Below are 23,718 nucleotides of genomic sequence, written 5' to 3' on the forward strand. Positions count from 1 at the left end.
CCGCTAACACACTGTCGTATTGTGCGCTAAATGCAGTGTGAGAGAAGAGGAGGATTGGGACACACACGATGCCAGCTGTCCGAGTGTCTGGCCTGCTGCCGGGAAGTAGCACTTCTCTGGATGCCAAGTTGATCCTTGTGTTACATCTCGGAGAGTGAAGCAGGAGCACAGGCCTTTCCCTCGGGACTCTCCTTACCTGCTCCTGCTCCAGCTTCTTACTGCTCAACATCCTGGGGCCCCACATAGCTCCGACTAGCTGTTAAATGTTGGCAGGATCTCTTAGAGGCCTGGGGAGGAAACTTTAGGTGGGACTGAGGCAGATGTCCTCTGCTGGTAAAACTAGTGAAAAAAACTGGAGCCAACAAACTGAGTTGACAGTTGTTGTGGAGTAAAGATGAACCCTTCTTAATGCACAGACCATGTAAAACCCCCCATGTACAGACCCCCTCCAGACATGTATGAAGACATATATACGAAGAGTCTGCTTAGAACAATAAGGTGTGTCTGATATGTTTTTACAAAAAAAGGAAAGGGTTAGGGTTAGTATAATTTTCACATTGAAATCCTTGAAAATATATCAACTCCATCCAACTCATTAAAAATACCAGAATCTCTGGATATGCAAATGTTGTTCATTTCTAAAGTTTTCCACAAGATGTCTCCTCCTTCAATGTAAAGTCCATTCTCAGTGGATGTGCACTGGTGGCTTCCATTTTCTACATCACACTTGTAGAAGTTTCATACTGGACCAGGACTGAATTCCTAACTATTTGTGATGTCACAAATCATGTGAAGACTTTACTTTTTTAATATGCAGGAAAGATAACTTATTCTAATTCCTGAAACAAAATAACTAATAATAACTTGTATCTCCAATATGACTAATCAGTGTAAATACACATATCAGGAACTATTGTAGAAATGCTTTCGTCCGGCCATGTCATTTAATCTGCTCATTTAAATCTTTTTAAATGGTGCAACTGTCCTCTGTGTGTCGCTGCAGTAATGCCTTCACATATCAGTATGAGAGGCCTGTTGTCTCTCTGAGAGCGTAGGTTCAATCAGGAAGACCCACTCCTTATGCCTCATTCATTCACAATTCTCTCACTCTCCTTTCTAATCAGATGTGAGCATTTACTCTTTAAATTAATCCAATCAGACTCCACAATCTCCTCCAGCCAATCATACTGCTGCTGTCAGACTTTAAATCCGTTCTCCTACCTGCTGCTTTCAGCTGTCATTTCAGTGCAAAATCGCTGCGACCCTAATGTAAGCATGTCCACCCCATTCACCTCCAGTTCATCATATCCAGAACCAGCGTTTTCTAAATTTCTTCATCACCACCACCCTCAGTGACTCCATCAGGGGGGTCCTACAATAATCACGGCTTCACCAACCCATTGAAATACAATGACGTCATGATGGGGTCTAAGAGTTTTCACATTTCTCATCATTTCTTCATTGTGTACATATCAATTAAATATATTTGTTCATTTATTCACCCCTCTGTAGTGTTAATGTGTTACGTTATGTTATGTTATGAGAACATGATTTTTGCCTCTTAACTAAAATTGACTACTGTAATGACTGTGTTAAGTTGCACTAAATGTTAATAATTTAATTTAAAGATTCTTGTGTTATCAAGCGTGTTGGGGAAGCTACCAGTTACTTCACCCTAGAAGAATTTGAACTACAGGAAGAAATCTATTTTTTTTGGTTAACTAAAGCTTAGAAAAAGTAGTTTAACCTACAGAATCTAGTTGGGTAGCAGGATGTAACAACTTCTCTCAACATTTTTTAATAAATAGCAAAAAAATTAAATTTCACAGGTGAGCCGACAAGCCAGCTCTGTAGTTCCAGTTTCCGTAGTAAACTACACAATAAATGGCAAAAAAGTAATTTAACTATTTGAATCAATATGAATGTAGTTGCACTACCAGTAAGCTACTGCAAAATACTACTAGTTTAATCACATGTAGTTCACCACTGCCAAACACTGGTTATCAGTTATTTTTCTGACCTTGAGATTTCTGAAAACATAAAACTTAACGCTCTACGGCAGCTGACTTCAATATTTTACATATGAGGATTTACACAATGAGCATGTTAATGAACACATGTAAGAGAGATAAAGTTCAATAGAAAAGCAGGGATCAGAGGGATGAATTCAATGTGTAGCTTTGAATTCTGTATAAAGGCAACAAGAAATTCAGTTAAATTCAATTCAAAATACTTCATTCATGCACCAAAGGTACACATAGACATTTATTTTACATACATAAAAAAACTAATCTAAAAATATAAATATGACACAATAATTTTCTGACTTTATAATAACATCTATGGGCAGAAATATAATATTTATAGGTATGTTTTCATTACCTGAATATAGGAATCGTTGTGTTTTTGTTACCTAAGAATGAGCCCTTTTTTATCTACAGACACTTTGCGGGCCACCATAGTTTCTCCTACACACTTCACATTCTCATTCCAAGGTCGTCAAAAAAACACACGAGCGGTATTCAGTTAGTTGCAATCTACAACTTCACTGCTAGATGCAACTAAATCCTACACTCTGGCCCTTAATTACTTATTACTGATAACGCCTTAATAAATTATTTATCATCCACTCATTATGTCTTTATTTATCAATTACAACAGCCACATAAAGCATGACTTATTAGAACGGTATTATCAAACTTGTGCATTCTCTTGTTGGACTAATTTTTATTTCAGAACTGAGTCTCCTCGGGACTGGGCTCTGTGTGTTTGCTCAAAGACTCTGAGGGTCATCTGCGTCAGTTTTTCTGGTGGACTAACTGAACTCACTGAATTTGATGGTGTAACACACGTGCAGCCGGTGGGCCACTTCTCTCTCTGTGTTTGAGCAGTTGCCACAGGCGACAGGTGAAGTTGTCTTCTGTGGCAGAGGCAGTGATAGTGTTTGTGTGTACGCGTGAATGCATGTGCACGTGTGTATAAAGGAAATATACGAGGGCTTGGAGCCTGTGTAAACTGTGAAAGAGCCGCCACGCGGCTTGCTGAAATGCCTCTCATTGTGACAGCAGCTCTGTCTAAACAGCAATTATGGTCAGAGGCCGAGCACTGCCACCTGCATCCCTGGACGTCTTTAACAGAGCCGCAATGGGACTGACAGTAAATTAGGTGAAGCTATGTCTACTCTGACAGTGAGATGCTGTAGGTCACTAACTGAAGGTCTTTCCAAGCAGCTAGACAGGTTTCCCCTCCAAATCTATTTAAAGTCAAGGGGAGCAACTGAAGTCATGTCCCGCTGTTTAGAAATGGTGAGAAAATTAAATACAGGAGATTAAAAACATGAAGGAGTGTCTTTGTGAACAGAACCGTGACAGTGAGCGAAGCTACAATGAAAACACTTTAACAGCGGTATGAACATCTCTGACATCAGTGATGTGATGGTAAATCGATAAACATAATCACCTTATTGTTCAAATCGTCATACAGGAAACATTCAGCAATACAAATCAAAGTTGTTAAGGCTGTTCTGAATGAATTTACAGTTACAACCAGTCCATCACTTTAGTCAGCAAACACTTAACATCAGGCATATCTGTGTCAGCCTAAAAAGCTGCCTGCCTTCATTGTACAAATAAAAATGTGGATAAACTGAGTGTAGCTGTGTTTACTCTTCACTACATTCCTGTCTATTATTACATATCAACAGATTTATCTCTGTGATGGATTTCTCAGTGTAGTGTGTTTAAAGGAAGCCTTCGAGCTCCTGAGTGATGTGTCGAAGTGTCCATGCAGTCTTGTTAACCCTTTCCTTCGGCTTTATTGGGCAGGAGGGGCTCTCACTGGGATCCTGGAGTGCGTCAGATTGTCTGCGGGCCTGTGTTTGGATAAGGCAGCATGCCCATTGTTTCTGATGCCCCAGCTGGGCCGAGGTATGCCTCAATGCTCCTGAAATAGAAAGACAGCTGAGGGCTGCCATGCATACTGAGGGCAGGGCTGGCCAGGCAGGCCGGGCCCACTGACCCAGACCACAACTTAGCACAATGAGAGATGGGGTATTGTCTGGAGCCAGAGGCTAATAGCTGAGGCATCAAGCCCCCAAACGGCTTGCTTGACTGATTAACTCTGCTGCGTGTTATTGTTGCCTGTGCATGGGTGGGTGTCAGGGAGGTGGAGTGCGTATGGAAGAGTAATTGGGGCTTTAGAGCGTGTTTGTGCCACGCGTCAGGCCGTCTCCACTCTGATGAACCGATGGCTAAGACCTGAGCCCACACAGTTGCTGCAAGGTATTGTGGGCAGGCGCGAGGCGATTACAGAAATATCCACCCTCCATGAATGCTTTGATCCAAAATGAAACACTGCTTCACCGCCCATTTTTAGGTTACTGCTATAGACGAAATAGGGAGCTTAATATTTGTTCTCTCAAGCAAGTCAACTTTTATAGCACATTTTACAGAACAGGATCAAAGAAAATTATTTAAAAACGAAACAATATATAAAAACAATGAAGGCAGAGGGTGCACAAAACACAAATTACACAGTATATATTATTACATTTTAAAGATGTTTTTACTGAAAAAATGTGCAGACTTGGCTTCTCAGAGAGTTTGATGCTAAGATAGATAGAAAAAATTTAGAGTTGGAGAAATTTTTTTTTAGAAGTGGTTCATTTCAGTGAAGTAACATTTTGTAAAGCCCCCGTGTAACAAGTGTTGTTCCTGGTGATCAGTCCCACCTGTGCAGAGGCCAAACATGGAGAGAGATGTGAGTGTGTCGTGTGCGATTAAACGCTGCTGAGAATGACTGCAGTCATAATTCCCAATCTCTCTCCATCTCGCTGCCTAAGCCTGCTGGCATTTGGTGCATGATGATCTAAAACAACTGTGACCGACCCCCAGATCAAGTCTTGATGCCCAAAATGTCGCCTACTCACCAAACTGTCGGCCGGCCAATCCCCCTCTCAGACTGAACTGTGGACTCGGGGCAGAGGCCTACAGCTGGATGTCAGTTTGGTAATTTCATATGAGAAGGTAATTCAAAGCTGCACAAATGTATAATAATCAAAACATGAGCATCAATGGGCTTGGCCACATTGGGGTCTAAATGATTTTGAGGAACACTGGGGACGTAAGGAGAGCTGTTGGTCTGAGAAGTCAGCTGTTGCAGTGGGCTGCAGTATAGCAGTGCAGAGAGATGTGCTGGGGGACTACGCAAACGCTGCATTCACTTCACTATGTGTTTGTGTGTGTGTGTGTGTTTATGTGCCGGAGTATGTGGACTTATTTAAAGCCAGCAGCTCTGGGGACTTTGGGATTCATCTCCTCCTCATGTGTTATCAGCATGCCAGCTTTTCAAATGGTGCAGCAAGTGACATAGTACATAAACCAGCCTCTGCCTCTCTGAAGAGCCCCTTGTCCCAGAATAGCTCAGGCCCGCTCTATCTAACTGATGCCCAAGAAAGTTTGAGCCATCACGGTAACACCTCTCAGTCTGCCACGGCAACAGATAGCGGCATCAATAAAGATGGCCACCCTTAAGACATCCATATAGGAGTTTGTTGTCTTGTTTCTCTGTGTGTGTGTGCTGAGAGAAAATAGGGAGCAAACCTTGTTGGTCGTATTACAAGTAGTATTACAAACGCCTCTCAGGGTTTCTAACAGTTAAATTGTCTTGGCTGGCAGTAGACGGCCATCTTCGGCTTATCTACGTGGCTTTTGCAGAATTGAACGCAGCCAACAGTTAACAGTCAATCTCCCTATCAGGAATGCTGGACTCTGGCTTTGTCTATTCTGAGAAACTGTGGTCCCCTTTCCCTCCCCCCCTGTGCTGCACTGTCACCCTGCTCTCATACCAGGCACCAACCTCTCCCCTTGCTCTGAAGGTCAGATCTGGTGGAGCCAGGGTGTGAGAGGCGCAGTGCTTATGCCAGAATTACTGGATACACAAAATTACAGCAGCTACATGGGACAATATCACACACTGTGCTATCAGAGGGTAGTTACCAAGACACTTCACGTTTTCATCTGAGGCCCAACGTGCTAAAGCTCTGCATGTTGCTGAATACAGCCTCGTAGCAACAATGTGAAAAACTAAAATTACATCTAGAATCTTTTATCACATATCTCTTGGATAAATCGTCACTCGCTTTTACTGCTTTCCAATTCAAATGAGACACTTTATTGTGTGGTAGGAGCCACGCGCCATGTTTCTCTCTATTAATATAATGTTGTGTATTTATAGTAGCATGTTTAATGCCACACCGCTCCTGAAATAATCTCTTCTAAGGTTGCATCCTCTGTGGCCACACACAATAGCAAACATCTCTGTTGGCACTTAACAACACAAAAGCTACAGGGCTATTACTTAAGGGCAACATGAGCTCATCACAGTCACAGAAAGTGGGAAGAGTTCATTTGTGTTTCTCAGGAGGTTGAGGGTGGGTAAAAACAATTATAGATGTGAAGGCAAGACTACAGGCTGTAACTTGAATTTCCTTTTAGTAATAATACAGTGGTTTCCTTGAGAATATTTTCTAAAATTTCCAGTGTTTGTTTCCAGGTGTGGACAAGTTATGGTCCTGTTGGAGCAATGATGCACTGCCCTTCAAAATCCACAGAGTGAAAAATTCCCCCCCTGCAGGGATGCTCCTAATGCAACTCTGTCCCACTCCCTCGCAGTGTGTACAGTGCATAAAATAACTGGGATACAAAAATAGCCGGCTGGGGTTTAGCGCAATGACAAAAACGTAGCTTTCCTTTTGTGTCAATTGAGACAGGCGCTCAGCACCAATAGGCGTCGGAGGAGGTGGCATATGCTAATGAGGGACAAATGTCCACTGACCGTGACCTTGAGAAACACAGTATAAAGGAGGGCACATCTCACCAAGCTGTTATTTCGTTGTGGTCGTCCTGAGGTCACTGGACAACTTTTTGCCTTTGTTTGGTAGGTCGTTTATTACGCATTTTACGCGCGGATTCGCTGCCGTTTAAAGCGTCTTGTAGAGTGATAATTTCTATTTCAGAAGTATAGTATACTCTACCTTCACTGGCACGTGTCAGTTGTCGCGCTATGTGTTTCTTTATTGCTCTCATTTGATGATAGTGGATTTGCGCTCTTTACGCACAAGCAGTGTTTTCGTTGCCACCTATAATGGGAAGCTGAAGTGACAAAACAGCTTTAACTTTAAAGAACTACTAACGCAAAGCTTTGTTTTCTTACCAAAGGAATTCCTCACCTCGTCTGTGTCACTGGTGCGTCCGGTTTTGGGGGCCGGGAGGAGTTGCCACCATGTCGCGCTATGACACGAAGGAGTTCGGGGAGGCTGCACCGTTTTTACGCAAATCTGAGCTGGAGCTGCTGGCGGCGCACACCGTCGCTTTTGACGGTAGGCCTAATAAGGAGAGTTCAAAGACACGGAACCTTATAGGGCAATTCACATTTAATGTATTGATATCTGAAATTAATTCCGTTTTGTTTTTTGCAAGTCCAAAAATTGAGCTGATTGTGTGAGATTCTGTCATTGCAGTTTTATTTGTTGCTGATTTTCACATAAACAATTCTTGAAAACATGACAAAATATGAATAATATTACTTTTCTTTGATATTACATACTTTGAAAGTAGAATGTTACAATTTATCACTATTATTATTATTATTATTATTATTGCAATCTTGTTTTTGGAAAGCTGCTCAGTAAAGTTTTTGAATAACTCTGCAATAACAGACTTGTTGAGATTAGTAATTCTGCCATATTTAGTGAAAATTGGGTGTATTTCGTTATCAGTCTTTAAAAATTGCCAACATTTGTGTTATGAAGAGTCTTGCTGTTTGCCACCATCCTCCCACTCAATGAACACACTCTGCTGTACTGTTAGGTAAGAAGCGAGCCTGGATCCCTGATGAGAAAGAGGCGTACATTGAGATTGAGATCAAGGAGCTCAGAGGTGACAAAGTCATTGTTGAAACCAAAGATGGGAAGGTAAGTGATCATCCCTCTATATGCTGTAATGAATGAAAACCCAAACAATTTTACCCTGTATGCACAGTGCAATCCAAAGTTCCCCTCCTCATGTCTGCCTGTGTCCATCGCTTTAGACTCTGACAGTGAAGGACGATGACATCCAGCAGATGAATCCTCCTAAGTATGACATGATTGAAGACATGGCCATGCTGACACACCTCAACGAGGCCTCTGTGCTGTACAACCTGCGCAGACGCTACTCTGCCTGGATGATCTATGTGAGTACTCCATTAAAGACTTCCCCTGTCATATGTTTCCATGTTCCCATCAGAGGCATGATTATTATCCAGATTACATTACAAGATTGAGCAATGTCAGCCTTTGAGTAGCAGAACTGCTCATTTTGGCCTCAGGTGATGTATCACACTGTGTCATATCCTGTTTCCTCAGACTTACTCCGGGCTCTTCTGTGTGACGGTTAATCCATACAAGTGGCTGCCAGTCTACACGGCTCCTGTGGTCGCTGCCTACAAAGGCAAACGCCGCTCTGAGTCGCCGCCACACATCTACTCCATCGCAGACAATGCATATAATGACATGCTGCGCAGTGAGTGTTCCAATGCACTAAAGTATTGTAATGGCATACAATACACAAAAGCACCAATGCACTGATACACCAAATACAAACACATATACTCATCATTTGCTCTTGTGTTACTTTGTCTTCATCAGATCGTGAGAACCAGTCCATGCTCATCACGTAAGTTATATATTTTTATTTGTTTCAAGTCACAAATCAGAGAAAAAGCAGAGAGATTATATATAAAATATAGATCATCCACACACAGCCACTTTAAAGATTTTATATTTTTCCTCCAAAGTTTTTGGTTTTTACTAAAGTCTGTTTCCTCACTTTTTTCTTTTTCTTTCTGTTTCATGCAGCGTAATGATTTTGATTTACACTATCTTTACCAGTTTTGTGACCAGTTTTTACCTGTTGTATGTACACTTTGCTATTTTTTCACACTCCTATAGCGGAGAATCCGGTGCTGGCAAAACTGTCAACACGAAACGTGTCATTCAGTATTTTGCCATTGTGGCAGCTCTTGGGGACACACCTGCCAAAAAAGGAGTAAGGCTGATGTGGCAACCCGTATTTTTGTTTCCCAGCTTTTTTTCCGTATTTTATTTTTCATTTTCTTCATTTTTTTTTGGTCCCAGGAATCCTTCAGTGTATCCCCTTTAAACCGTGTCCTTACATTTTCCCCACTGTCAAAATGGTGACTGTCAGAACTGATTACATTCATGTCTGAGTCTTCCCCCTCATGTGTTGTGTAGCCCTTTCCAGCCACTTTACTCTGCTTTCTTCATGATTTTTAAACAATTTTTCTTTTCTCCTTTCCATATCTTTTATTTCTTTTTTTTGCTCCAAATTTTCCATTATCTTTCCCTTTGCTTTGAGTTTTGCTTTTGATTTTTCTGTCTTGTTTTATGCTCATTTTTCCTTCCTTTTTCTCCCCTGCGTTCACCACACTTCATCATATAAAACAAGGTGGCCATTGGTTTTTATCACAGCTTTAACAACCAGTATCTAACTTTCCAGCTGGTTATGATGTTCCCCTTTGATTGTGAGAGCATTATTCAATTGTGCTTTATAAAATACAACACTCACAGGCTTCTCACCTTATTCTTTTGCAGCAAGGTCCTGCCACTAAAACAGGGGTAAGTTTAAGCAGCAGACTAATGCAGCTACATTATCTTTAACAAGGACTCAAAACAAGTAATTACTAAAACTTCAAATTCTAAAAATAGTTTGACTAGGCATGTTCACATTTTACTTTTCCCTTCCAGGGGACTCTGGAAGATCAGATCATTGAGGCGAACCCTGCCATGGAGGCGTTTGGTAATGCCAAAACGCTAAGGAATGACAACTCATCCCGTTTTGTGAGTATTCGAAAATCCCTGTAGATATTATACTGTTTATTACACATTCATATGGGGTTGATATTTCTGCAATCTTTTGGTCAATTTCATATTCATAGATATTTTGTACATTTTTCTACAGGGCAAGTTCATCAGGATCCACTTTGGACCTACTGGCAAACTAGCCTCGGCTGATATTGATATATGTGAGTTAATGGTCAAACATTGTATTCATCGTGTTTTTTCTCTCCTTGTTTCATGCCTAACAGGAACATGTTACTATACCTTCTGTCATTCAGATCTTCTGGAAAAATCCAGAGTGATATTTCAGCAGCCCGGTGAGAGGAGCTACCACATCTACTATCAGATCATGTCGCAGAAGAAACCAGAACTGTTAGGTTAGTCTCTCTGGCTGATTTTGATATTTTATTAAATACCAACGCAGGTCTGACGCGATCGTATAAACTCTTTGTTCCAGACATGCTGCTGGTGTCCTCCAACCCGTATGACTACCACTTCTGCTCCCAGGGCGTGACCACAGTGGAGAACATGGATGACGGACAGGAGCTGATGGCCACTGATGTAAGAGCTTTTATTTTCTCTACATGGAGAGAAATTTTAATGAATTTAACACAGCGCATCAAGCAGATTAGTGAAGCTGTGAGATGACTCTTCCCGGCTTCTTTGCAGCATGCAATGGACATCCTCGGCTTCCTGCCCGATGAGAAGTACGGCTGCTATAAAATAGTTGGAGCCATCATGCACTTCGGCAACATGAAATTCAAGCAAAAGCAGCGCGAAGAGCAGGCGGAGGCTGACGGCACTGAAAGTGAGAGGCAGTAACAAGACATTTGGTAAAAAACATACGTTTGATTTAAAATCAAGTTTGTGATTTTTGTCCTGTTTCGGTCTGCAGGTGCAGACAAGGCCTCATACCTGATGGGAGTCAGTTCAGCTGACCTCATCAAGGGCCTCCTCCACCCAAGGGTGAAGGTGGGGAATGAGTATGTGGTGAAGGGACAGAATGTCGAACAGGTGAGGAGATACAATGTCTGCTGTCTCATTATTTTGATAATATGAAAGACAACGAATGAGGTCATATTGTATAATATCAGGGGAAATGAGGTACAATCGAACAGCAAATCTGTCAATATGTCAGATACATAAACACAGAACTGCAGTATGAAACATACTTTACAAGATAGAAAAGATTCAGTGTATGCTTCACTTCATTCTACTAGACGACTACTATGCTGATGAAGGATGGCTTCTTATTCTCAGTCGATCAATGTACTCGCCACTCTACACACACTAGAATCTGGTATCTAGGCAACAGAGGCTATTCATGTGAAATACAGCTGTATTCCTCCTGTGTGTGTGGATGTATGTGTATTTGTGCATGGGTGCGGCAGGTTAACTACGCCGTTGGTGCTCTGGCCAAAGCCACATATGACCGCATGTTCAAATGGCTCGTGGGACGGATCAACCGCACCCTGTACACTTCCCTGCCTCGCCAATACTTCATAGGAGTCCTGGACATCGCTGGGTTTGAGATCTTTGAAGTAAGCTTCTGCATACTGCAAGTGATATTTATAAAAAAAAAAAAATAATTCCATCATAATGCTTTTATCTGTCTATGGTCATGTTTGTGCCTCATCCTTTCCTATTAGCTGTACCACAGGGTGACAGATGTTCTCATGTTTTTTATGCTGTTCACTTCTAATGCGTCCTCTGAACACCTGTTTCTCTTTCATTGCAGCTAAACAGCTTTGAGCAGCTGTGCATCAACTTCACAAATGAGAAACTGCAACAGTTTTTCAATCACCACATGTTCATCCTCGAGCAGGAGGAGTACAAGCGGGAGGGCATCGAATGGACCTTCATCGACTTCGGGCTGGACCTTCAAGCTTGCATTGACCTCATTGAAAAGGTGAACAAGGCCTTTTATCCATAATGGATAAAGTTTAATTACAAATGAGGCATATTTGACTAATTAGCACGCTCTCTTCCTGCAGCCCATGGGAATAATGTCCATTCTTGAAGAGGAGTGCATGTTCCCAAAGGCCACAGACAACAGCTTTAAAGCCAAGATGTATGATAATCATATCGGCAAGTCACCCAACTTCCAAAAGCCGAGACCAGACAAGAAGCGCAAGTACGAGGCCCATTTTGAGCTGGTGCATTACGCCGGAGTGGTAAGCGTGTTGTCACTAAAGCCCCAAGAGACAGTCTTACAACATTAATTCTTACATACAGAACTCAATCATTTGAATGTCCCTGCTGTTTTTTTACAGGTTCCATATAACATTATTGGCTGGCTGGATAAAAATAAAGACCCACTGAATGAGACGGTGGTGGCGTGTTTCCAGAAGTCCTCCAACAAGCTGCTAGCTTCTCTGTATGAGAATTATGTCGGCTCAGACGCAGGTACAATAAGCAGGATTCTGACAGAGAAAAAAGTATATAGGGGACACCTTAAGGTTGTTAGATTAATCACTCTGATTCCCTTGCAGTATCCGACCCCAAGACTGGGTTCAAGGAAAAGAGGAAGAAGGCAGCCTCTTTCCAGACTGTGTCTCAGCTTCACAAGGTGAGAGTGACACCACCACATTACTGATGCAGGTGAATGTAGACAGAGATCAACTTTCAATGTTTTGTGTGCTGTGAAGAATTGTGGGCATCACTGGACAGCGGGGATGGAGGTAGTTAAGACTTGCAGTGATGTTTAGGGCAATGATCACATGAACATCACTTTAAGTCTGTGCTGGCTCCTCTCTCCTTTACATCAAGGATTTCACGTGTGAGGAACACAAAGTCCTGCAGAATAATAAAATGTTTTACATGAAGAGCATGTTGGTATTTTCTGCACTGACTAGTGTTTTACAGCAGAATCATTTTCATTTAACTTGATTTGCCGTGTTTCTCCCATCCTTCAGGAAAATCTGAATAAGCTGATGACCAACCTCCGCAGCACCCAGCCTCACTTCGTTCGCTGCATCATCCCTAATGAGACCAAGACTCCAGGTAACACACAGCACACTCATTACATATCATCAGGAGCTAAACAAATGGGACTAGGCTCATCTTTAAAATATGTTCTGTGCAGGGATCATGGATCCATTCATGGTATTGCACCAGCTGCGCTGCAACGGTGTGCTGGAGGGCATCAGGATCTGCAGAAAGGGCTTCCCCAACCGCATCCTCTACGCTGAATTCAAACAGCGGTACAGATCACGTTCAGATCACTCTTATAAAGATTTGAATCATAGCGATAGTCCTGAAAGACTCTTTTATTCGTTTACTCAGCTACCGCATCCTGAACCCTCATGCCATCCCAGATGATAAGTTTGTGGACAGCAGGAAAGCTGCAGAGAAGCTGCTGGCCTCCCTGGATATCGACCACAACCAGTATAGATTTGGACACACAAAGGTAGGAGGTAGCAGCCTGTGTAATGCAGGGCTCTAAATGGCTAAATAAGCAACCAGCACGCCCCATATGGTTATTAAGAATTATTTAAAAACAATTTTTTTAATTATAATAAATAAAAAATAATCTTTCTTTTGTCATGTAGGTGTTCTTTAAGGCAGGCCTCCTGGGTCACCTTGAGGAGCTGAGGGACGAGCGTTTAGCCAAAGTCCTGACGTTGCTGCAGGCAGCCGCTCGTGGCAAAATCATGAGGATGGAGCTGCAGAAGATGATGGAAAGGAGGTAAAAAGACCAAAGTGACTTTCCCTTCTGAATCACTTTTTTTAATAAATTTGAATGAATTTAAAATGTATTCTTAGGCACAGGAAAGCCTTTGAGCTTGATACCTCACAGGAAGGTGAAGACATGAGTACAAAAAAAAAGACCTCCCCCAACAGTTGCTCCTCTGAACAGGTTCAATAGCAACACGATCAGCCGCGAGCCTTTCAGCTTGTGATACACTATACCTTAGTGTTCACTCCCTCGCTCTAGCATGTGTGGCATGCAAGGGCAGTGTTATCGGCGCGTGTGAGGCGTGTGCTTGCCCTTGTATGGTTACCAGGCGTGTGTGGCCCTACTGTTAATAAGGGCTCCATCCCTTCCTCACACACACACACCCATCTCGCAGGTCTGCGGCCATTCTCTCCATCCACTCTCTCTCTAAATTAAACAATGCTGACGGTGTCCTCAGAGCCAGGTGGCGACATGTGTCAAGTGGCAGCTGCTCGGGCCCTCCCTAAAAATACAACCCCGGCCCCCTCCATGCCCCATGGCCCCTGGCCCCTTTTGTCCACGGCGCCTGTACTTCTAAGTGAGTGCATTGGTGGGATATGTGTGTGTGTGTGTGTGGGGGGGGGGACAGAGGATTTAAGTCGGCCATTGGACAGAGGGCTTTGGTTTCTAAATAAACACAGACGCTCACCTTTGAGAGGCACCCGCCATGGAGTCATGTCAAAAATGCAATCAGCTCCCCCACCCTCATTCAGTCACCTCCCACCCCGGTGTGTGCACGCTCACTCAAACTCACCCTCTACACAGTGACAGGAAGTCCTTGACCAGTCTGCTCTGGGTCCATATTTAGGGCTGTGAGACGCCATTCTACTGAGACTAAATCAATCTGGTAACCCTGTTTGGTCACAGTCATGAAACATCAAAAGCAGCATTAGGTGTATGATTTCATGTTGCATCCCTCGGTGTATGATTAGATACAAGGGCAGTTGCAGGATTAGTGCCAAAAATTAAGCACCAAGGAGAAGTAACTAAATAAATACACGGGGAACTCCGGGATAAATCTTTTTGACCTTCTTCTCTTTACTTGAGCTGAACTTCGCTCTGACAGTTGTTAAAGCACCTTGTGGTCTGTATCTGTTGTTCCCAACCTTTTGTGTCTGATGTACAGCCCTGTCAGATGAGCTCAGTTACTCCTTTATCAGTGCCATGGTCCAAATGTGTTCATTTGTATTTAAACTGAAAGTTAATTTAACTATAGATTTTTTATACAGTTGAACTGTTGAGGTGGCTTTGGTCAAGTTTGTGTTTGTACCACTACTGATAGAAACTGTTTCAACTATTTAGCTTAACTATTTAACTTTATTGTTTATCAATTACTTTAGCCAACTAATTCAACCTTTGTTTAATTCTTTACTTTTAGATATTTAAACTGTTTATCAATTAGTAACTACTTTTACCTTAATATTTTAACCATTTAGCAAACATTTTTTATTTTTAATATTTTTTTACCTTGCTTTTAGCTAACTGTTTAGTTCTCTTTTTATGCACTTACTCCCAAAACTGCAGTGTGTGGGTGTTTTCAGCTGCACAATATGTGGATATATAGTATATTCTTATTCTTAAGAATAATCTTTTTTTTATTATTATTAGTTGAGATACATACTCTACATTCTTTTCACATAACTCTTGCAGAAATACATCCTCGAGTACAAGTATATCTGATTGGGAATCACTGATCTCTGTGCCATTTTAGATTTTTTTTCAACCACAAGAAAGATTTTAGTGGTAGAAAATGTTTCACTCTTCCAATCACTCCGTTCATATCATCTTATTTTCAGGGAGGCTCTGATGATCATCCAGTGGAACATCCGGGCCTTCAATGCTGTCAAGCACTGGCCTTGGATGAAGCTCTTCTTCAAAATCAAGCCTCTACTGAGGAGTGCTGCCACCGAGAAAGAGCTGGCCTCTCTGAAGGAGGAGCTGGCCAAGCTGAAGGAGGCTCTGGAGAAATCTGAGGCCAAGCGCAAAGAGCTGGAGGAGAGGCAGGTCAGCCTGATCCAAGAGAAGAATGACCTCTCTCTACAATTGCAGGCAGTAAGTGGCACTGTTTATTCATTCATATACACCCATTCGGCTTTCGGAAAGACAAATACTGTAGCAGTGTGGGAATGCACTGAATGCATACTCTGTCTCTCCTGTCTCCCATAGGAGCAAGACAATCTGGCAGATGCAGAGGACCGCTGTGACCTGCTCATCAAAACTAAGATCCAGCTCGAGGCCAAAGTGAAAGAAATCATGGAGAGGCTGGAGGATGAGGAGGAGATGAACTCTAATGTGCTCGCCAAGAAGCGCAAGCTGGAGGACGAGTGTACTGAGCTGAAGAAAGACATTGATGATCTGGAGATCACTCTGGCTAAAGTGGAAAAGGAGAAACATGCCACTGAGAACAAGGTAAGGAAAGTGGAACAGGAGAGCCATGAGTTTCCTCCAGAGGGCGCTAAAAGGCCACAGAAAGAGCCAGAGCAAATTCAGTGGATCATATATGTAGGGAGAAAAATTAAAATAAATCAAAAGTTTTCAAACATGTCAAAAATATTTTCTTCCTCTGGCCTGCAGGTGAAGAACCTGGTTGAGGAAATGGCAGCTCTGGATGAAACCATACTGAAGCTGACCAAGGAAAAGAAAGCCCTTCAGGAGGCTCATCAGCAGACTCTTGATGACCTGCAGGCTGAGGAAGACAAAGTCAATTCTCTGACCAAAGCCAAGGCAAAGCTCGAGCAACAAGTAGATGATGTGAGTCTTTTATCAGCTAAAAAAGCTGAGAAAAAAAGATACTACTGTATAATGCATAATATGTAAAACCTTCATCCTTCCTCCTGTGAATCAGCTTGAGGGCTCTCTGGAACAAGAGAAAAAGCTGCGTATGGACCTGGAACGGGTCAAACGTAAGCTGGAGGGAGATCTGAAACTCTCCTTGGAGTCTGTTATGGACTTGGAGAACGACAAGCAGCAACTTGAAGAGAAGCTGAAAAAGTGAGAGTTTTTATACATTAACAGAAAAAAATATGTTATTGCTATTAAGAAGTAATGATTAACGATGATTGGCATGTATTTTGTTTTACTAGGAAAGACTTTGAAATGAATGAGATTAGCACACGGATTGAAGATGAGCAAGCCTTGGTCAATCAGCTTCAGAAGAAGATCAAGGAACTACAGGTGGAAACTTTTAACCTTTAATAGAGCAGAATCAGCACTTTAAAAAAAGTATAAAAAAATAACCATTGCTTTCCTTCAGGCTCGTACAGAAGAGCTGGAGGAGGAGCTGGAGGCCGACCGGGCTTGCAGGGCCAAAGTGGAGAAGCAGCGTGCCGATGTGGCTCGAGAGCTGGAAGAGCTGAGCGAGCGCCTGGAGGAGGCTGGTGGAGCCACTGCCGCTCAGATTGAGATGAACAAGAAGCGTGAAGCTGAGTTCCAGAAGGTGCGTCGTGACTTGGAGGAAGCCATGCTGCACCACGAGGCCACAACGGCAACCTTGCGGAAGAAGCAGGCTGACAGCGTTGCAGAGCTGAGTGAGCAGATTGACAGCCTGCAGCGAGTCAAGCAGAAGTTGGAGAAGGAGAGGAGTGAGGCCAAGATGGAGGCTGACGATCTGGCCTCTACTGTGGAACAACTCTCCAAGGGCAAGGTAGCTGGAAAAAAGATGATAAACACACTGAAAGATTTAAAGTAGTAGTAGATCAATCCCTCAAAAAACTGAAATGTCCATCTCTTGTCTGCAGGCCACTTCAGAGAAGATGTGTCGCCTGTATGAGGACCAAATGAACGAGGCCAAAGCCAAGGTTGATGAGCTCCAGAGGCAGCTCAATGAAACCAACACCCAAAGGGCCCGTGCTCAGGCTGAGAGTGGTAAGGAACTTTTATTTTATCTTAAGTCTCACAAACAGATTGCACAGGGCAGTTAGTAACACAGAAACCTTTCCCTCCTCCCCATGTAGGTGAGCTGAGCAGGAAGCTTGAAGAGCGGGAGGCCATGGTCTCCCAGCTCCAGCGTGCCAAAAATTCCTTCAGCCAGAATGTGGAGGAGATCAAGAAACAGTTGGAGGAGGAGAATAAGGTCAGCGCCTTTTCACTGCTTGGTCAATTCATTATGTACAAAGGTGGTAGCTACTTCGAGTTCGTCCAGTTGGACTAATTGCTCTCCACCATCATGATTGGTCTCTTAAGGCTAAGAACGCCCTGGCCCATGCACTGCAGTCATCTCGACATGACTGTGATCTTCTGAGAGAGCAGTACGAAGAGGAGCAGGAGGCCAAGGCTGAGCTGCAGAGAGCTCTGTCCAAGGCCAACTCTGAGGTGGCTCAGTGGAGAACAAAGTACGAAACTGATGCCATCCAAAGGACAGAGGAGCTGGAAGAAGCCAAGTGAGTGAGATGTATTTTTAACTTACAAAATCAGAGGGTACACAGTTATCGTTTGAATGCATGAGCGTCAAATTGTCTGCTTCTTATTAGGAAGAAGCTGGTGACACGCCTGCAGGAGGCTGAAGAGACCATGGAGGCTTCCAATGCCAAGTGTTCCTCCCTGGAGAAAACTAAACATCGGCTCCAGACAGAAATCGAGGACCTGGTCATTGACCTGGAACGCGCCAATGCTGCAGCTTCGGCCCTGGACAAGAAACAACGCAACTTTGACAAGGTATTAGCTGATGTCAACGGTTATGGGATTAATATTATTAGATAATTAACAGCTCATTTGAGCATCTGTCTTGTTACCTGATGATTTGGTAGAATTGGGTTCTAGTACACCCAAAAGGGCCCTCCGCATGTACTAAAAAGCCAATTCATGACTTTTGCTCCACTGCAAAACAATTGTTTCCCCCAGGTGCTGGCTGAGTGGCGACAGAAGTATGAAGAGTGCCAGTCAGAGCTGGAGACCTCTCAAAAAGAGTCTCGTGGCCTGAGCACCGAGCTCTTCAAACTGAAGAACTCCTACGAGGAGGCTCTGGATCAGCTGGAGACCATGAAGCGTGAAAACAAGAACCTCCAAGGTATCTGTCAGTGTTATTGTAGCTCACATCGTGAATACTCAGTGAGAGGGTTGAACTAAAACAGAGCTTTAGTTCTAATTTGACTTTTACATTGAAAATATGAACAATATTTCTGCTGCTTCCCCAGAGGAGATCGCTGACCTGTTGGATCAAATCAGCCAGGGAGCAAAAACCATCCATGAGCTGGAGAAAATGAAGAAGGGTCTGGACATGGAGAAAAGCGAAATACAAGCTGCCCTGGAGGAAGCTGAAGTAAGCAGTTCGATCTGGTCTCTCACTTCCTCCTTCTTGTGCTCTTGAATGTCTTCAAGAATGAAGTTTCTGTCTGTCTCAGGGCACTCTGGAGCATGAAGAAAGCAAAACTCTCCGCATCCAGCTGGAGCTCAACCAGATTAAGGGTGAAGTAGACAGGAAGCTGGCAGAGAAGGATGAGGAAATTGACAACCTCCGGTGAGATTCATTTATTATTCTTTTTGTCCTAATTTTTTAGCAGATCTCCGATTATATCCCATCAACCACTCCATATAAACAGCTTACTCATAATTTCACTTCCAGCCGTAAACACCAGAGATCACTGGAGTCCATGCAGGCCACCTTGGACGCTGAGGCCAAGTCTCGCAATGAGGCAGTGCGTCTAAAGAAGAAGATGGAGGGTGACCTAAATGAGATGGAGGTGCAGCTTAACCATGCCAACAGGCAAGCCTCAGAGTCCCAGAAACTCCTGAGAAACTTGCAGGTTCAGATAAAGGTGTGTCTATCTTGCAGCCAGTTGATGACCTTACCTGATGCCTCAGATTCCTTAGTGCATGGAACAAATTCCATTGTCAATAAATCTTTCACTTATACATGATCTGTGACTCCAGGACATTCAGTTGGAGCTTGATGAGACTATTCACCAGAACGAGGAGCTGAAGGAGCAAGTGGCGGTAACAGAGCGCCGCAACAACCTGCTGGCTGCCGAGGTGGAGGAGCTCAGGGCGCTGCTGGAGCAAAATGACCGTGCACGCAAGCTAGCTGAACATGAGCTGCTCGAGGCAACCGAGAGAGTCAACCTGTTGCATTCTCAGGTAGGAAGATGCATTTAAATCCACACTGCAGTGCATTTATGGTAAATAAATAACATTAAATAAATGATCATCTCAGTAGATGTGCATTAAGAAAGTATGTCATTTTCAGATAAATTTTAATCGTGAGAGGATTCTTGACATTGACTTTTTATTGCTCCAGAACACTGCACTGATCAACCAGAAGAAGAAGCTGGAGAGTGATCTGTTCATGCTGTCAAATGAGGTGGACGATGCTGTGCAGGAGTGCCGCAATGCAGAAGAGAAGGCCAAAAAGGCCATCACTGATGTAAGATCTTAACAAAACTAAATATAAAGTGCATGATATAAGATATTTACACTAATTAATTAAATTATGCGTCTACAGGGGATTCAATAGTGATCTGGTTGACTGTCCAGCAGTCACTGTGTTTGTAATATTCTGTAAATAGATGTCATTAACCAGCTTACCTAACATCCACTGTAAACTGTGCCAGAGGCCTGTTGATGTTGCTGCTGGTTGGTTCCAGTCCAGTTAGAGATTACTTAATGTCAATTTAACACTGAGCCTCTGAATTTGCAGGCAGCCATGATGGCAGAGGAGCTGAAGAAAGAGCAGGACACCAGCGCCCATCTGGAGAGGATGAAGAAGAACATGGAGCAGACCATAAAGGATCTGCAGATGCGTCTGGACGAGGCTGAGCAGATTGCCCTCAAGGGCGGCAAGAAGCAGGTCCAGAAACTGGAGGCCAGGGTGAGAGATGAGACAAATTAAATGTAGCTGCTGTCCCACCTGATAATCAATGAGTTTTGTTTGCAATTCGTGTTGAGTGGGCTGGTCATTTTTCTGATTTTGTTGTTAGGTCAAAGAACTGGAGAATGAACTGGAATCAGAGCAAAAGAAGAGTCTAGAGTATCAGAAGGGAGTACGCAAGTATGAGAGGAGAATCAAAGAGCTCTCCTATCAGGTAAACTATCCGTCTGTCTGCACATAGAGCATGCAATGGTTCTACAGTATGAATGCATGTCTTTTTCATTTTACAAATTGAAAGTAAGGAAAGAGTTCCCTGTGCTGTTTGTGCAGGCTGAGGAAGACAAGAAAAACCTGGTCCGGCTGCAGGACCTCATCGACAAGCTGCAGCTCAAGGTGAAAAGTTACAAGAGACAAACTGAGGAAGCGGTGAGTCCACCAGCAGAAGTGCAGTGTTATTGTATAGTTAACCACAACAATAACCATAGCTGAGCTAGAGGGCTGGAGTGGTTCATAAAGTCAGTTCACTGTACACTTAAATGATTTCCTTGGCTTCCTCCTCTCCGCAGGAGGAGCAGGCAAATGTCAACCTGTCTAAGTACAGGAAGCTCCAGCATGAACTTGATGATGCAGAGGAGAGGGCCGACACAGCTGAAACACAGGTCAACAAGCTCCGGGTTCGCACCCGGGACCAAGGTAGCAAGGTTGGTAGACTAAATACATAACACATTTCATATTACAGTATGCTGCCAAATTGTATGACCTTTGGAAGTATTTATTAAAATTAGCCAGCAGGCTTAATAACAACTAATCTTAGAAGAGACTGGATGCAATCCTCTGTTGAAGATGACCTCACATAGCTCTCTCGTGTGATCTCTAGTGTGGTCATGAGTAACTCTATGACACTGTGTATGTGGTTGCTAATAAACATCCCTGTCTTGTGTATTTCAGCTTGCTGAGTGATGTGTTGAGGCTAAACGCTGCAGCCAAACATATCACAGCCAGCCAGCTGCAACAGCTGTGCTCGACTGTGAGGACGCATCCAAATAAAGACTTTTAAACCTTTAAATATGACCGTCTTGTTTTGTTTTTTGAGTGTGAATAAATGATGAAGATAGAAATCCCACAAAGGTCTAGATAAGAATTTATTATATTATTAATTTGACAAACAGCTGTTAAATAAGGAAAATGAAGTTCAATACCAGCATTAGGAACATGAGGGTGAAAGTTGGTTACAGAAGTAGTTATAGTAGAATGTGAAAATGAAACTCTTTTCTCTGATTGATAGTCAAACGGTTAAAAAGAGAAAGAAAGTGAATTTTTAAACACAACCATGTTAGATTTTATGCATTAGTCAATGCCAATGCAAATGAGGGGAAAACACAAGGGCTGTTATCTAAAATGAATGATTTAGATTTTACACCATGAACATAATCCAGTCAGCATTTTGTAAACGTCCTTTTCAACAAACGCTATAGATGCTGTCGACCCTAGTGAGGTGAAACAATCATATTTGATGAAAAAAAAAAAAAAGCACCACATGGTTTGAGTCTTGAATGTGAATTTAGGACTGGTTGCAAAATGTGTCTAATAATATCCTCATCATGCCAAACATTACATAAATCTCCAGTTAATAAAGTCAAAATATCAGGGTTTTAAAATAAAAACAAAATAGTGTTATATTTAGCACTATGCAGCATGTTCTTGGCCAAGGGGATAACATTTCACCATTTTCTATACAAACTAATGAATGAAATCTAAGGCCTACTAGGACACACCACATACAGCATAACTGTTGAGAACCAATTCTCTTACGCATCATACAGAAGGATCACTCTCTGAAATTCAGATCACAAAGCTACAGAAGTCAGGCTTCAGAGATTGTTTTTATAGTTGCTCCAGAAAAGCGCTCAAAACATTCATGTTTTTATACCCATAGCCTCACTGGCCTCCATGGTTGATGACTGGAGTGATAGGAGGGATTTGGATCAATGATAACACACGATCAGTACTAACACCACTGCAGATGTACTCTGTGTCAAATCACATCATGTTATCAAGAAACCATTGCAGATATCTCGGGCATTCAGCAGAGACACTGAGAATTTGTAAGAGAGAAGCACTTGTAAAGTGTTGTTGCATTAACTTCACTGCAAAGCACAAAAGATGAACTAATTCAAAGTATGTGCACACTCAAGAGATTTAAGACATGCTGAAAGAAAGCTAGAAAAAAAAGAAACATTTCTGGTTAATCAGCTTTAAAGCAAATAAAAGGCTTTCAAAGTGTAAAGGACATTTGTGTTTGCATCCCAAGGCGGCATAGCACTAGCAACTCATGGCAACAGGGGCCAACTGTAGAAATGCCCTTATACATTCATATGAACATGTATTATGACTCGTGACATGCTGGGAGTAAAACTGTACACTAGTCATTAGGAGTGGTTTGATCTGTACGGTGTCAGGATAAAATATGAGGTAGCTCATCCATTTGTACTTATCTCAGGTTGGGTCTGTTTAAATTTGAGACACCAAACATCTGTTCGGCTCTGGATCTTCAATTTCCACAAAAAAGCTGCACATTCAGGCCAGGGACACATCATTGACATAGCCGTGCCCACCGCTTCATCTTTATCCAAACTAAAAGAGCAAGTGGTGCCATGCAAAACGAGCCATCACATAGAAAGATTGTCAGTCTCAGCTTGTAGTCAAAGATTTTAAGAAATCCCAGAAACCAGAAAAAGCGGTAAACCTTCAGTCCAGTGCTGATGATGTTGGGCAGAAGGCTAATTCACATACATTTTGTGTGGACTGGAACAATGAAAGTGGTATATTAACACTAGCGCCTGCATAGTTTATTCTCTTCCCAAAGCATCTCTTACAACATGGATACAAATTATGTTACAAAATGAAGACGTTTTTTAATCAACAAATGTGTTAAAATATAATAAACAATAAAAACAATTTAATCTGTGCAATGTTTTATTCTACAGTTTATCCAGAGCTAAAAGCCATTGTTTTCAACAAAGACAAAAGTAAATCAACAAAAATAACCTGGTAAAGAAACGAGTCCCTGGGTGAAGCTTCTGAAGCCACGATAGAGTGGATGGTTTTCAGTGAGAGGAGCCCCATGTGATTTGTGAAACATGTCAGCCGGCCCACGAGCTACCTAAATGTGCCGAGTAGAGCCAGAAAGCACCGATCAACAATAGCCACCTAATAAAATAGACCCACGTACAGGTTAAATGAAAATGCAGTTCATTGAGAAGACCCCTGCAAAAACTCCAATATCACCAGTCCCCCCCC

General features: G+C 42.6%; 1 protein-coding gene across 1 annotated transcript; it reads left to right on the forward strand.

Moving 5' to 3' along the window:
- Positions 1-6,866: 6,866 nt before the first annotated feature.
- On the forward strand, positions 6,867-21,360 carry myh7ba (myosin, heavy chain 7B, cardiac muscle, beta a). Its single transcript, XM_035662509.1, has 43 exons — positions 6,867-6,936; positions 7,218-7,378; positions 7,869-7,972; positions 8,089-8,232; positions 8,405-8,561; positions 8,687-8,714; positions 8,990-9,086; positions 9,653-9,676; positions 9,806-9,898; positions 10,020-10,083; positions 10,177-10,275; positions 10,356-10,459; positions 10,568-10,706; positions 10,794-10,912; positions 11,290-11,439; positions 11,637-11,807; positions 11,893-12,072; positions 12,172-12,304; positions 12,391-12,467; positions 12,814-12,901; positions 12,984-13,101; positions 13,184-13,307; positions 13,450-13,586; positions 15,413-15,668; positions 15,783-16,025; positions 16,191-16,367; positions 16,462-16,607; positions 16,700-16,790; positions 16,870-17,259; positions 17,354-17,480; positions 17,570-17,688; positions 17,799-17,995; positions 18,086-18,269; positions 18,456-18,621; positions 18,749-18,873; positions 18,956-19,071; positions 19,177-19,369; positions 19,485-19,688; positions 19,849-19,974; positions 20,248-20,418; positions 20,528-20,632; positions 20,749-20,844; positions 20,985-21,360. Exons 2-43 carry the CDS (start codon positions 7,282-7,284, stop codon positions 21,138-21,140), a joined length of 5,835 nt encoding a protein of 1,944 aa, XP_035518402.1. The 5' UTR covers positions 6,867-6,936; positions 7,218-7,281; the 3' UTR covers positions 21,141-21,360.
- The last annotated feature ends 2,358 nt before the right edge of the window (positions 21,361-23,718 follow it).

The sequence above is a fragment of the Morone saxatilis genome, unplaced genomic scaffold, assembly GCF_004916995.1.
Source record: "Morone saxatilis isolate NCDOM2014 unplaced genomic scaffold, NCSU_SB_2.0 Contig18, whole genome shotgun sequence".
NCBI lineage: Eukaryota > Metazoa > Chordata > Actinopteri > Moronidae > Morone > Morone saxatilis.